Source organism: Electrophorus electricus, chromosome 4 (assembly GCF_041902795.1).
Source record: "Electrophorus electricus isolate QZ-2024a chromosome 4, ASM4190279v1, whole genome shotgun sequence".
Classification (NCBI taxonomy): Eukaryota; Metazoa; Chordata; class Actinopteri; order Gymnotiformes; family Gymnotidae; genus Electrophorus; species Electrophorus electricus.
In genome coordinates, this window is record NC_137500.1 from 12495001 (window position 1) to 12509499 (window position 14499).

General features: G+C 39.8%; 2 protein-coding genes across 3 annotated transcripts in view; one reads left to right on the plus strand and one right to left on the minus strand.

Annotated features, from left to right (window-relative positions):
* The window catches only part of LOC113573676 (putative oxidoreductase YjmC), an 8433-nt gene extending 8351 nt beyond the window's left edge, over window positions 1-82 (plus strand). For both annotated transcript variants that reach the window (XM_081713860.1, XM_027004085.3), the window contains exon 11: window positions 1-82. This exon is cut by the window's left edge and continues 431 nt beyond it. The gene's annotated coding sequence lies outside the window, so the exon portion shown is untranslated.
* Window positions 83-9141: 9059 nt separating this feature from the next.
* Window positions 9142-11577, minus strand: cdkn1cb (cyclin dependent kinase inhibitor 1Cb). Its single transcript, XM_027004048.3, has 3 exons — window positions 10886-11577; window positions 10683-10797; window positions 9142-10287 (listed from the first exon to the last, which is right to left on the minus strand). Exons 1-2 carry the CDS (start codon window positions 11391-11393, stop codon window positions 10685-10687), a joined length of 621 nt encoding a protein of 206 aa, XP_026859849.2. The 5' UTR covers window positions 11394-11577; the 3' UTR covers window positions 9142-10287; window positions 10683-10684.
* Window positions 11578-14499: the final 2922 nt, after the last annotated feature.

Sequence of the window (14499 nt, forward strand, 5' to 3'; positions counted from 1 at the left end):
GCAATAAATGTTTCACTATGGTGTATCAACTATATTAATTAATAGTAAAACTACATAACTTTATATTGCTGAATAAAGTTAAATTATATTTAGGTTTTGTATTTATTATTTATTTTCTACCAAGAGGTGGCGACAAACTTACACCTAAAGCAAGGTATACCTTATTTCACATACTTCAGATTTACATCAGACCAAAATGCCAAATATTTCTCTTTATGTTCTTCCTATATATGCTTTGCACTGTTCTCTCTATATGATACAGTGTGCTCACAGTGGTAAGTATGCTCTCTGAATGCGAGACCTTGTTCCATTATGAGACTACTCATGTTTCTCCTTTCTCTTTCTTGATCTCTCTCTCGCTCTCTCTCTCTCTCTCTGTCTCTCTCACTCTCTCATGCTCTCTCTCACTCACTGTGTCAGCTCAGTTGGGAGTGATAGACATGCATCACTTTAGACCAGCAGAACAGATGGTCAGTAGGTTGAACAACAAACGTTTTGGCCCATGCCAGTTCTCATACAGAACATAAATCAAACCTGCTGCATTACAGTAGGGAAGGAATAAAGCTTGGAATGTCAGAGAATGAGAAGAGAGCTGCGTCACAGGTGTGTGTGGAGATGTGTGTGTGTCCTTTAGGAAGTGCTTGCAGGGTGGACACGGGAGTGCAAGGGTTTGAGAGGTGTGAGCTTAAACACCAGTGGAACATCAGGGCCTCACAGAGAGGCACTCTTCATCATGCCCCACATCACCTCACACCATTATTGACTTAAACCTAAGAGCAGAGCCCATCACACACTACTGTAGCTGACACCTCAGTCCAGTAGCACTTCCCCACAGGCTCAGACTACCACCCACCAAGGCCACATAACTAGCAATATGACCCTAGTTAGCATCTGTGGCTCCTCCCCAGACTCTACTCACACAAGAGACACTATTAATATAATAATTGCTAGTCACTCTTTAACAGACACGGTGTCTCCATGGCCAGAATGTAGTCATAGCTTAATCATCATCAGACTTTCCGAAGCGAGAGAGATAAAGTCAATATCCTGTGTGTGTGTGTGGGGAGTGTGCAGTCTTTTGGCCAACATACAGGATGTAGACAGATTATGAGAGTAGGAGAGCTTGTCAGTTTAGACACCAATGGAACTGCAAGGTGATGAAGTGCTCATGTCACCACTTCACACCAGCAGCCACCCACTACTTTTATATCACATCTACGCAGCCTGCCCTCCACAGCCCTGCTCATTTATACTGACACAAACTGAAACCCATCCAAGGCTATGCAGGAACCACTCACTCACCTTTGAAATGCCTCAGTAATTGTGCATCTGAGACATTAAATAATGAAAAGATAATTTGGTGTAACATTATCAGATTTGTATTAAAACAAATCGCATGTAACTAAAAAACAGCAAAACCTAGCTTCTTGGGGTCAAAGGCACTAAACGAGGGCCAGGAAAGGATCCAAACCCTAATCTATGTGAGTTAACCTTCTGACTCTCCCTTGGATTTATTTGGGTGGGGCACCTGTGGCTGAGTTGAAGTACATTTTCTGGAAATATATAGCTCTTCTTAGACTCTGTAGCTCAATGGATAAGGTACTTGACTTGTAATGGCAAGGTTGCTGGGTCCCTGAGCAAGACCCTTAGCCCTCAATTGCTCAATTTGTACTCAGTCATAATTGTAAGTTGCTTTGGATAAAGGTGTCAGGTAAATGTGGAATCAGAAAATGCACACCAAAATGAAATAGCTTCAGGACTGAGTACATCAGTAATCAATGTAATATTGGTTTGGTTTACAGTGAACGCTGATTGGTATGGCTATCCACATTATTTAAAGGGAGAAGTACACTTCTTCCACAGCTTTTACCCAAATGGTTCTTTTATTAGCTAATGAAGTAAAGAAATATACTTCTCCTCTTCAACATGGCTCTTCATACCACCATAGCTACTGGCACACACTGCAGCTAAAACTGATTATATCTTATTTATTCATAATAATGTTAGCTTTCAGCAGCTTTTGGTTCCAATTCTTTTCCATGAAGAACTTCATTTGTGAAGTGGCATTTTTCTAATTTGTTGGTAAACAGTAGTTTTGATGAGTTCATTTTCGTTCTAAATGATGAGGTGTAGTTCGCTGGGATGCACAGATTTCCCTGTCCTGTAATGCTGAGTCTTTTGATCCTCTCACACCTCAGTGGCAACTCTCATGCAGGCAGCGCTTCCTTCTCATGAATATTACTGCCTTTGCATGCTCATCTCATCAACGGCTCATAATGTTCTCATTAATGAATTCAAGTCCAACACCTCTGGGGCAGGCAAAGTGAAGAGATGGAAAAGAGAGTGTGAGTGTCCATCTGTGTGAGACAGAGAGACAGAGAGAGAGAAGGAGGAAAGGAGAGCATTGCCTTGAGGGAACGTGTGTGATGTAGACAGACAGCCTTTTAAAGCCTCAGCTGTTTTGACTGATCATTATTTTTAGATTGTTTGCATAGAGTTAGCTGGAACTGTGACAGACAGGTGTGTCTGACCTCTAGGTGACTCTATAAATATGCATGGGAGGGTTGCTACCGACCGTTAGTCCCGAGGTACTCCTGCCGGGAAGCTCCCACTGAGCGCCCGTAACTGTCTGTGAAAGAACTGGAATATTGTACAGCTGCGGAAGCACTCTCTGCCAGGTTTAATAGGCCCACTGGCTTTTAGTGATGGGTCAGTAATGTTGATCTCTCTGAGGCTCTGGGATATAAGGGCATACTCTTATATCCCAGTTATAGATAAAATCAAAGGTACTGTGATAATGTAACACAAAACAGTAATATAATGAATATTGAAGATATATTCATCTTTACCATATTCCACAAGTCTACATGGGCTACACCAACACACAGCAATTATACCTGAACAGTTAGTAATCTATAAAAGGGTTGGTCCATTAAGCTCCATAAACCTACTTTATGGAGCATAGTCATAAACTAGTCATCTATGTCTTAATGCATTTAATGCTTACTCAGAGCATACTTCTGAGTTCTTCGTTTCATCCCATCTGAAATGTGCAAACTTTCTCATAAATAAAGTATAAAAAGTATTTTTTTTCTGAAATAACATCTGAAGACATTCCTGCAGAATTATACTGTGAGTTACCTGTTTCTTAAAATGAACATTATCGGGGTGTTGAAGTCTTCAACGAATCGCCCCAGTCACTGAGTTGTGTTTAAAGACAGTGAGAAGTTCTAGAGGAGTGCTCATTTTGTCAGTGCTAAAGTTGTCAGTGAGGTTGTGCTCCATCATATTATAAATGATAGCAGATAACATCTAATAAATAAGGTATGATTTGGATAATAGAAATAACAACGTGCAATAAACATGTCACCATCTGTGTCATAAACAAAAAGTATGTGACATGCTGAATCTACAAATCTGTATATTACTTGAGAAATATGGACAGCACTCACATAACTGATTTTTACTTATTGATCTCAAAAAAAGCACAACCGCATCTTAAGCTTGTTAATGTTATAATTACTAGGAGTGGCCTGCAGGAATGTCTTCAGATGTTATGTCAGAAAAAAAAATACATTCTAGATTTTATTTATGAGAAATTAAATAGCGTTAATTTCAAAAGCACATAAACTTGTAATCCAAACTAATCAAAACACAAGATTAAGCACAAACAAAATCATCAATAAACTCTTAAATGTAATTTCAAATTCATTATATAAAAAAATCTAATTAATTAAGAAAACAAATCTAATTAATTAAGAAAACTAATTGAATATAAAATGAAATGTGTTTATAAATGTTTTTTGTTTGTGTCTGTACTGTCAATATTGTTCTTTCAATAATAGAAAATCTGTCCTTTAACTCAACACTCCATAATCAGAAAGCAAATTATAATGCACAGTTCTTAATATGTTAAATCCACTTGAAAGACACAAAATCCAAAATACATCCTCAGACATTTACTTAACATTTAACTTAGGAACCAGAAGCAACAAATTAATTGATACTGCAATGTACTGTGTTGTTTACATAAAACAATTTAAATGTAATGTGTTGTTTATATAAAATACATGTTACAATTTTCTGTCATCTTACTTGTGTGGTCTTTCTCCTGTCTAGTTTTTTTTTTTTTCATCTGTGATATATCTGAGGGACAAAGAACTTCCTTTAGGAAATCCAAAAGGAAACTGAAATGTGATGAAATGAAGTAGCAATTAAATGTAGTGACTAGATGGAGGCATCAGTGTGTCAGCTGGTAGCCAGCAGCCTGGTGGCAGACCCTCCCCTGCTCTTCCTGCTCCCTGTGGTTGGCCAGCTGGTGCTCAGGGTGATGCGGCTGTGTGGTGGTTGAGAACGTTTATGAACACCAAGATGTAGGAAGCCTTTACATCTGCTGCAAGAACACACACACACTCCACTCTGTCAGCTGAGAGCTCAGACAGGCATTTGGCTCTGCTCTTTCAACATACTGACGTCACACTGCAGACCAGACAAGTATCCAACTATCCGCTACAACCCCTAACTCCCCCGCCACACACACCCACCCTAACTGTTAATGTATTATTAATGTGTGCTAGTTTTCCAACCATGGCACTACACCAAGCACAGATGGAGAAAGCTGACGTTAAAATGTATTATTATTATTTGTATTATTGTTGTTGGTGGTGTTGTTTTAAGTGTTGTCTAATGTTTATTTGTATGTTGAATATCCATCATGCCTGTTGATCAATGCTGAGCAGTGTGGATTGTCCCTAATAACCAAAACAAATACACATGCATGTTAAAGGTTTTCTTTAATGTGTATGTTAACATGCTTCTGTATGTGGGCCTTCTCTATCTGTGATGTCTTTGTGTGTGATCACTCAGTGTTTCATTTCATTAAGTGGTAATAGTCCACCTGCTAAACTGGAGACGTCAGAGGTCATGTGTCTATAGGTGTCTCTTATTGATTGAGCACCGAAGCGTTACATTCCTTAAGGTTAATGAAACTAAATTAACAGTTGGTCACTATAACTAATCTGGATTCTCTGGCCTCAGGTGATATGACTGCTGTGCTGGGAAGGTCATGTTGCAGAGTTCACATGGAAAAATGGAGTCAGCAGCTGGTAGCTGCATGTGATCCCACCCATACCACTTTAAAGCGACTTATGATAAACTCATCGCAAAGCATGGCCCATTGTATCCTGCATTGGGGAGTATGTAAAATGTCCTAAGTGTGGTTTTACTGGGGCTGGAAATAGTAATGATGTGGTGCAAGAGAAAAAGAGAAAGAGAGAGAGAGAGAGAGAGAGAGAGAGAGAGAGAGAGAGAGAGAGAATTCGCTGTGCAGAATGTTTGACTCAAATTCTGTTTTTGTTCTAGCAGATAAAGTAATGGGGTTACTGTAATACCTGAGGGTAAACTGAGGCTACATTAAAGGTATTATCTCAGTGCTGGATATATACAGTGCCCTCGAGAATTGTTTTTGGACTCGTTTAAAAAAAATAAGACAGAAAGACCATGAAAAGTGCCTTTGTTACTTATCAGATTGAACGTTTGATCTCATATGGAAAATATGAGAAAAATCTAACCTTTCACTGAGGTAAATTATTTAATCCCCTCCCCCCAAAAATCATATAACAAACCTTTTAGTACTTGCTGCACCCTCTCTGTTCTAAAATAACTTTTCTTATACAGTCACTGAATCTTTTCTTAAACATTTACTGAATCTTCTCTTGAAACTTCTCTCAAGCAGTCACTGAATCTTCTCTTATGAAATCAGTGAGTCTTATATTGCTTGATAAACTGGGAGAAAACATATTAAGAGCGCTGACACTTTTCCTTTAAAGAAAGTCTCTCCAGATCCTTGGTTCTCTCTGTCCTCTTTTCCTCTCCCCACAGGTTTTCAGTGGGTTTTAGGTCAGAGGTCTGGGAGGGTCGCTGCAAAAACCTCATTCTGTGGTCAGTAAACTATTTCTGTGTGGATGTGGAGAAACATGTTGTATTAGTGTCCTGCTGGCAAACCATAACTCAGCCTTAGCTTTCTATCCGGGACAGATGGTATTTGATGGATGGTAATAAATATGACACCTCAGATAAAGTATTTATTTTGAAGAATTATTTTCTTGAAATCATTTCGACCCCTCACAGGTCATATTTTTTATGTGTTCTCAGTACAAGATCAAGCAGATAATCAGCAAAGACATGTTTGCACTTCTTTGGCAGCCTCAGGCGCCAGTGAATCTGGAAGAAATTGTATGTGCCACTTATGCCTGAGTAAGTATTAACTAACTAGGCTGTAAAAATGTCCAGTTATGGTGCTGCATTAGTGAGCCCCCACAGCATGGTTTCACCTATGAGCTAGCTGCTGCCAGACTAATGATGCAGGCTAAAATTCTCTTCTGTGCAGTTTGGGTCTGTATTAATATATTCTTATTGCAGCCCAGATATTTATATGCAATTTATTTATGTGTGTAAGATTGTCTATCTCTCCCCATGGGCCATCTGTTCACATGGGCATACCTCCACACCCTCTCCCATTCCTTACCTGCTAATAATAGTTTTTATAAATCGGTTTTCGGTTTTTAATGCATCTGTATGGGACTTCAAAAAGGGTGTAAGGCTGTAATTAGTTTTTTCATAACTCTCTTACAGTCCTGAGTCATGCATAAAGTCTTATTTGTGGTTACAACTGCTAGACAATGACTCAAAACACACAAAACATACGGGGCAGTCCCCACAAACGCATACTCTGAGCCTGACTAACCTACATATAGGATAATTTGCTCTAGGCTTTTCTCTGGTGGTAAACTGGGGAGCATTGCCTCAGAAAAGCCTTTGAAAACACACAGGAGCCCATGGCAGTGTTCCCCATCCCTGCTGTAATCACTGTACTATTAATAAGCAGATGTTTGGGTGTATGGGTGTTTATGAAAATGAAGGAAGTCCAGATGGTTCTGAACACCTCACACCTGACTACTTCATCACACACACACGTATCCCTTACTCCAACTTTTATGATACTTAGGATACTTGCATATACAGAGGAAGACCATCACTGAAGCTAGCTTTGCTAGCTCAGATCCTCTGATTGATTTGAACTAGGGTTTAGATTCCGAGTGGGTGTGCCCTGTGAGTCTCAGCCAGTTGGGGATCACTGAGGAGCCTTCAGCAGAATCCAGCACACCTCTCAGTCACACTGCCTCCTGGGTCTTCTGCCAGCTGCTGTTTACCTTTCTCTCACTATTGTCCAGAGGTTTTTTTCAAGCGAGTGTGTGACTGTGTGTGGTCAACAACGTAGTGAAAGGTCATTTGAAGAGTACGAGGTGCTTCACCATTACCTTGCTGCTCGGTGCAGTGAATGTCAAACTCTAATCACACACACATTTTCACACTCTTGTGTCCAGCTGTCTAAAGAGACTAACCACATCCACACACCACTTAAGGCAAATCTTGTGTGTGTGTATGTTTTGATCCAATCATCAGATGTCAACCATTCTCATCAAATGAAATTAAAAATGCACATTTTTGCTACTGTTAAAGCAATCGAGTTTTGACTTGAGCCAAACCAAGCCCATAAAATATCCAGGGCATTATTTCCATTTAAAGCTGCCAAACCTTCCTCGCTCCTTTTGTTCATGCAACTCAATTGTAGGGGAAGTAGCATCAGTTTCATCGGCCCATTGTGATCATGTCGTGGACACGTGTAAGTGACACTGTCTTGCTGGCCTGGTTTTCATCCTATCTGCTTTGTCTGCGGTGAGCAGGAAGCGTGGAGACAACAGAGGTGTTCCGCGACCCATGGGCCCACAGCGTACCTGGTATACTGCCGCATTGACACACAGCACTGTGGCTGATCCATGGACATACACATACTTGCACACCCCCACACACACTTGCACACACACACGGCTGAAGGCCTTCTCTGTGTGGCGGTGGTCAGGGCTTTGTTTGGTGAAGCTCAAGGGGAGAGAGACTTTTGAGTTCCCCGCTGCTCTCAGCTTACAGATGCCTTTGGAAGGTATCATGTGACCCAGATGACAGCAGAGGGGCACTGTGTTGAGAGAGAGAGAGAGAGAGAGAGAGAGAGAGAGAGAGAGAGAGAGAGAGAAACAGACAGGCAAACAGAGATCATGTCCTTAGAGGCTATCCTAAAACCAAGGTTTTGTTTCTATTCAGCATGTTGGTGAGAGGGAAAGAGGGGCGAGGATGTGTATAGTTGTTTTTCGGGGGGGGGGGGGGGGGGGGGGGGTTAGTTAGGTAAAGCAGGAAAAAACAGAGTCCCTCATTAAAGATAATTACTTAAAAAGCAACACATAAATGAGGTACCTGCCTGTGGTGTCTTATACAGTTTGAGTGAGAACAAGATCAAGGTGGTTTAGCCCTTTCATTAGTTTGCTGTTTTGCTGCCACTTAGAAGTCAATATGTTATCAACTAACCAAAAGAAAATAATTTACTAGTGACGTTTAAATCTATTTTTCATTTCACCGTTTTTGCTACTTCCCATAGTACTCTGATTGGGTGCTTCAAAATGCAGGTTAAAACTTATTTCTGTTACCGTTTTTGCAGGCACTCCAAAATTAATTAATGCACCTAATGACTACATCTCATATCAAAAACGTCCATCATGGAGAAACTCCAATACAAAGCTTTAAGTTTCACAATGAAGTCATAAGGATCAAATAGCACAGAATCAGATTACATCACCTCATTTGCGGCTCTTTGTAGACACAGACACCTTTATCAATCTGGGATATGGACCTTATGTACATTGCATGCTGACAGAACGTGATATCCAGTATATGTTCAGACACTTGTTTCACAGTAACTAAGGTGCTGGATGTGCAGGTCAGTGAACATTCAGTAGGCTGCTGCACAGCTAACGCCACAGGTCTGGAATATAATACAAACATGTATGTTGCCTTTAGAGGTTTTGCGGAGAATAAATCAAAACCTTGACCATGTAAGTGTGGCATACTTTCCTTACATTAAATTCTGGATGCTCAGTCCTGCCTTCCTTGATGCATTTTCAAAGATTGCAGCCTGCGATCTCTCTGCCATCTAAAATGGATGCCATGTACACCTTCAGGGAATAATTCCTGACCTAAATTACATGCTTTAAGGTTCTACTTCTCAGGACAATAACTGCAGTACACTTGGAGTACATTATCTTACAAAATTTATTAATGAACAGTGACAAAATGGCTCAGAAGTAAGATGGGCCCCATTGTAAGGGTGAATGCTACATTGAAAAGCTAGGCTACAATTCTGATAGCAAAAATAAAGAAATCAAAGGCAACTCTGAGTAGAGATCTACAGTGAAACATAAATAAATTAAGTTAAAATGTCCTTTACAATATATTCATGCATTTACAAAAACACCACAAAGATTAAACAGTTAGCCCAAAGGTCTAATCTTTTCTTGTAAAGCTTTACTCATTTCACCAATGTGTACAATTTGTTCATTTCCTCCACTTTACTAAGATTAACTCTGGTTGAGCAGTCTTGCCTTCAGATCATGGAAGGAAGTTGAGAAAAATGTTTGATCTAGGCTTGCTCTCCACTGCTTGCACGTGAACATAATTCACAACCAGTACTTAAAGGAAAACTACAGACTTGGTGATGCAGTTTTAAGACATCCAGTTGATTATTACAAAGCTGTAAGGAAACTGAACATTGAAAAACAGTCATGGTAAGTATTAGTGCTCATGCTCAAATCTCAGTGCCAGTGAAAGGTTAAAGAGCTAATCAAATTTCTGAGCAAGAACAGGTGGATTTTTCTTATAAATTTCACAGAATATGGTGCAACACTGACATAGATCATCTTTTTAATGGCTATGGTTTACATATAGCTACATGGATGAGCAAAACCAAATAAATCAAGAATTTCACATTTAAAGGCTCAGTTTCAACAAGAGAGAAAAATAAATGATTGCATGGCTGTTCAGCAACTGGACAGTCAAACTTACATTAACACTACAGCATGGAAACCAGTAGGCCAAAGTAGCCTACATCATAGACCAACTTGAAATTTAAGTGTAATCTAGGTGATAATCACAGACTATTTTGTTGTCTGTAAAATGTAGGCTATAGGAAAACAACCATTCTGCTACAATTTTGCACATTCTTCAGCAGTTTCTCACACTAAGGCAAACCTATGGAGTTTATTGCAATAGTCCTGAGAACTTAAATTATATTTGGCTTGTCACTGTATGAGCACGCGATGCTCTGGCGTTCACGGTCCTCTGGATGTTCCAGCAATGAAGGGCCAAGAAAAGCCTTGCCTCAACCATCAGCGGTAGGAAGACCTGAAAAACAAAACAGAGTGTCTACATTCAGTTGTTGTTTTTTTTCTTTTAAAAAGGTTAGAAAGTCTCTAGTCATTACACATTTTGCCAAGACACAGGCTCATTTTCTTAATCACATACTAGGGCTAAAAATCTGAGACCTCTCCTAGCGTCAACATTCCTCCAGCCTTTCCCGCCACAGTGACGCGCACCCCTCCCCCAACGACTCATAACGACCCTGCTGGCAAACCCTGGCCAGAAGATTCACGTTCAACTCTCACCACACCTAGTCGGTCGCCATAGACACTATCGACTTAGTCAGTCCAATTAAACAAAATGACGTAGTACCCACATGAACACCACGCAATACAATGAAGGTCATTCATTAAATTAATGAAAGATTTGTCCAAACGTACCTTTATCGAATTCGTTTCCGTGGAGTCTGCTCATCAGCGGCCGAAGGGAACGACTTTTGGCAGACACTTTCACGCTCTTTCAAACAGTCGGCGTTCCTTCGCCTTACATAGAAATCTGGGTAAAAAGATTAACACACCTTTTAGTTATCTCAAAACTCGCCAATTACGAATATCCATTCAGACCATTTGTTTTGCCATCCTACCTGTAATGCGAGTCGTAGTCAGCGACTCGGTTCTTTTTCGCCGGTCCCTTAGGACGGGTTTGCAGGTCGGCTTTCCTGAGTTGACGTTACCCGCACTGTTCTCTGCGTTTCTTCGGTCGGGTAGAAGAAAACGCTCCTCAGCAGATCCAGCGCGGTCTCCAACACAAGTCTCCGCGCTGTGCTCTTCCAGCCGCGCAAGCCTGTTCCTACCTACGTGCACTGATTCCTGGTAGAATGCTGGCGACGCTTCTACTGCGGTTTCCTCCCACTCGTAATCCCCGTGCAGCGGAGTGCCAGCATCGAAGTTGAAGTTCCATCTCTTCTGATCTCGTTCGGAAATTTCACGCAGTTTAGACTTAATTTCCCGATTAAGCTCTACGTGATCAACCGGTCCAAAAAGACTTCGGCGAACGCTCGAGTGTGCCTGTGAATCCCTATGGTGCAGGGGGAAGGTCCTCCTCACGGCCAGTCTTCCTAAAGTGCTGACAGAAAGCTGAACGTTGGACATCTTGTAAAAATTAAGACAAGACTTACTATATCGGCATCTAAATTCAACTGCAGTGTACGGCTATCACGAGACTCGTCTTAATTGTAAACGTCAGCTTCCACTCTCCGAATACTCTACGGCAAACGTTACTCTGTAACATGGCAAGATTCGCATTTAAAGTCCCTTTGCTTGGCAGGTATGTGTAGCCACATAGGCGAATGCTCCAATTGGTCAGCGGTCCGAAGACTCCGCCAGTGCGCTATTCTAACTGGTGGGCCTAGCTTCGGGGGTGGCGCCAGTTCCTGAGTGACTCGTGATTTGTGTTTTAGGTGTGGGAGCTCAACAGCCTTTCGCGTGCTAGGCTACTACGTTTTACTCAACCCATCCCCCACTCTTCGCCTGTTCGCCTGGCGAAGCTCACAATTGCTCACTCGATATTCAGTAGGTTTAGTGGCTGATGGACTGTGTAACCCAGGTTAAGTTCTTTTTGTGGATGTTCCATGCGAAACCACAGATGACTATTCATCAAACGTGTTGCTATAGAGTGAAAATGTTTTTATGTAATTGTAGTTAATATTGTGATGTAGGTTTCTGCTAACCTAACATTTCTCTCGCTGTTAGGTCGTTGTCAATGCGAACCATTGTGTTGATATGATGTTGTCACAGTATTCATTTTCCAAAGCATGTCAGCGATCTCCATGGAAAACCACCACCACGAACAACAACAACAAAAGCATCTGTACTACGACAACATAGCTTTATTGGTCTAAAAACAATCGCCGGGTGCAGTTGAATCCAGCTGTAGACAGACAAGCCCTAGACAAGATCGCCTTCTGGTGGTTATCTGGCAGCTTGCAGTTGCACGCCCAACCGCTCCTTTCAGAAATCCATTGTCTGAACTTAGTATAATCAGTTTTCTATTTTCTGTCTTATTTTGTAATTTATATAGTCTTGGCGTTAAAAAACTCTGAAAGATGAAGGAATATATATATATATATATATATATATATATATATATATATATATATATATATATATATATATATATATAACTGCTACTAATTTATAATCAATTCAAGAAATTAAGCTATTAATATATTTTACATTTGACAGAAATACAGCCTTTAATTGGTCCCCTGTTAGGACTGGAAATAGTTAAATAATAGCTAACTAACTACTTAATTCGTTAAATTATATAACCCATTATCAGAAGGGAATATAATGTTTTACTTTCCTGACCAACTGAAAGTCTATACTGAGCTTTTGAAATAGCTTTGATTGTAAATAAGTTTTAATTAAAATACATTTTTAAAGTTTGGTATTGGAAACCAATTAGACATGGTGCCAAAGAAATTTAAAAACGTGTCGAATGTAAAACTGTTCGATCTGGAAACAAGTCTACAGTTGTGGTCAAAAGCTTTGAGATTGACACAAATTTGGATTTTCACAAAGTTTACTGCCATGAATATGGAATGGTATCAAAACATCCTTCAATGGCAACAATCCAGGGGCAAACTGATGATGAACAATGCTTTTTCCAGCATGACGGAACACAGTATCACAAGGGAAAAGTGATAACCAAGTGGCTCTGTGAAAAAAACATAGAAATTTTGGGTCCATGGCCAGGAAACTCCCCAGATCTCAATCCCATTGAGAACCTGTGGTCAATCCTCAAAAAGAAGGTGGACAAACAAAAACACAGAAACTGATCAACTCCAAGCACTGATTAGGCAAGAATGGGTTGCCATCAGTCAAGATTCTGATATCCAGCATGCCAGGGCAAATTGCAGAAGTCTTAAAAAAGAAGGGTCAACACTGTAAATATTAGGTCTTTGCTTAAACTGGATGAATTTGTCAATAAAAAAGTTAAAAGCCTATATTTCTAATAACTGTACTTCATTATACCATATAAACATTTCACAAAGCAACCGAGGCAGTAAACTTTGTGAAAGCCAAAATTTGTGTCTCAAAACTTGTGACCAGCACTGTACATGATTCTCATTTTTGTGTTTTAACCAATACTGTAAATCGCTTAGAAGACCACTAGATGGCGACAGCACTGAGGCTGAGTTTACAGGTCGGGACAGAGAACTTGGTGGTAGCAATGCGAATCCATTCGTCTCAGTTTTTATCAGGTTGTGCACGAAATAAAGTGGAGTCTATATGTAACTAACAAAGGCTGAAATATTTATTTATATTACGTACCCTTGTAAAAATTATTGATTAAACATACGTAATTACATTAAATTGATGGATATAACGGTGTTACGCCAGGTAGGTGGATAAAAAACAGACCACGGATCTAACCACCTGCACTGCTTTTGACACACTAAGAATGCCATTAAATTATATTCATACTTCAGTTATTCACACTGTTATTCTGGATGCTTGTGCACTGGTTGGGCTCAATTTGCATTTAGAAAGTATCTTCCAGTGCAAAGTATCCCTATGCAAGCACATGGACAGGTTACCCTGCTCAAATGACGTTGAAATAATTCCAGTAATACTAATGGATAATCAAACCTATGCTCTATTTATTTCTTCATGTTTTTATGAAATTAAATGCTTTGTACTGTCTCAAGACAAAAATAGCAGAAATAAATTAATGGAAAAATGTTCTATTTGAGAAAACATAACCTCCAAGTTGACTTGCTTGGGGAATTTAAAAGTTAAAATATTTGGCTCACAGCAGGACTTTTAAAATGAAAACTATTACAAAGTTTTATTATAGAACCTGGGGTTTCAATTCCATATACAAACAAGTTTTTTTTTTCTTCTAGTAGTCATGCACAACCATCATACTCTATTATTTCTGCTCTTTTAAAACTACCTTCCTACAAGACTTCAATTAAACCCTGTACTTCCGTCTCATCTTCCACGGCGAAGCCTCTCCCATGTTTCCCATGTCTTTCTTCCGCCAATTATGTCACCATCTATGCAGCTGCATTTATAAATTCATTTCCAGCAGCTTTTGTCAGTGTTAGTGATATCATTATATAGTTATTAAGTTTCTCTATTTTATTTTTCTTACACGCATTTTCCTCAGCTGTATTTGTGAAATAACTTCATGCAGTTTGTTATCCAAATAAATATAACTATAGATTTAAACACCATTGCACAAGTCAAC

Bases quoted from the DNA above. Each gene is read 5' to 3' on its own strand.
- cdkn1cb (XM_027004048.3), bottom strand. From the start codon at position 11,393: ATGTCCAACGTTCAGCTTTCTGTCAGCACTTTAGGAAGACTGGCCGTG. The intron at 10,798-10,885 runs GTAGGATGGCAA...CTTTTTACCCAG, and splicing joins GACTACGACTCGCATTACAG to ATTTCTATGTAAGGCGAAGG.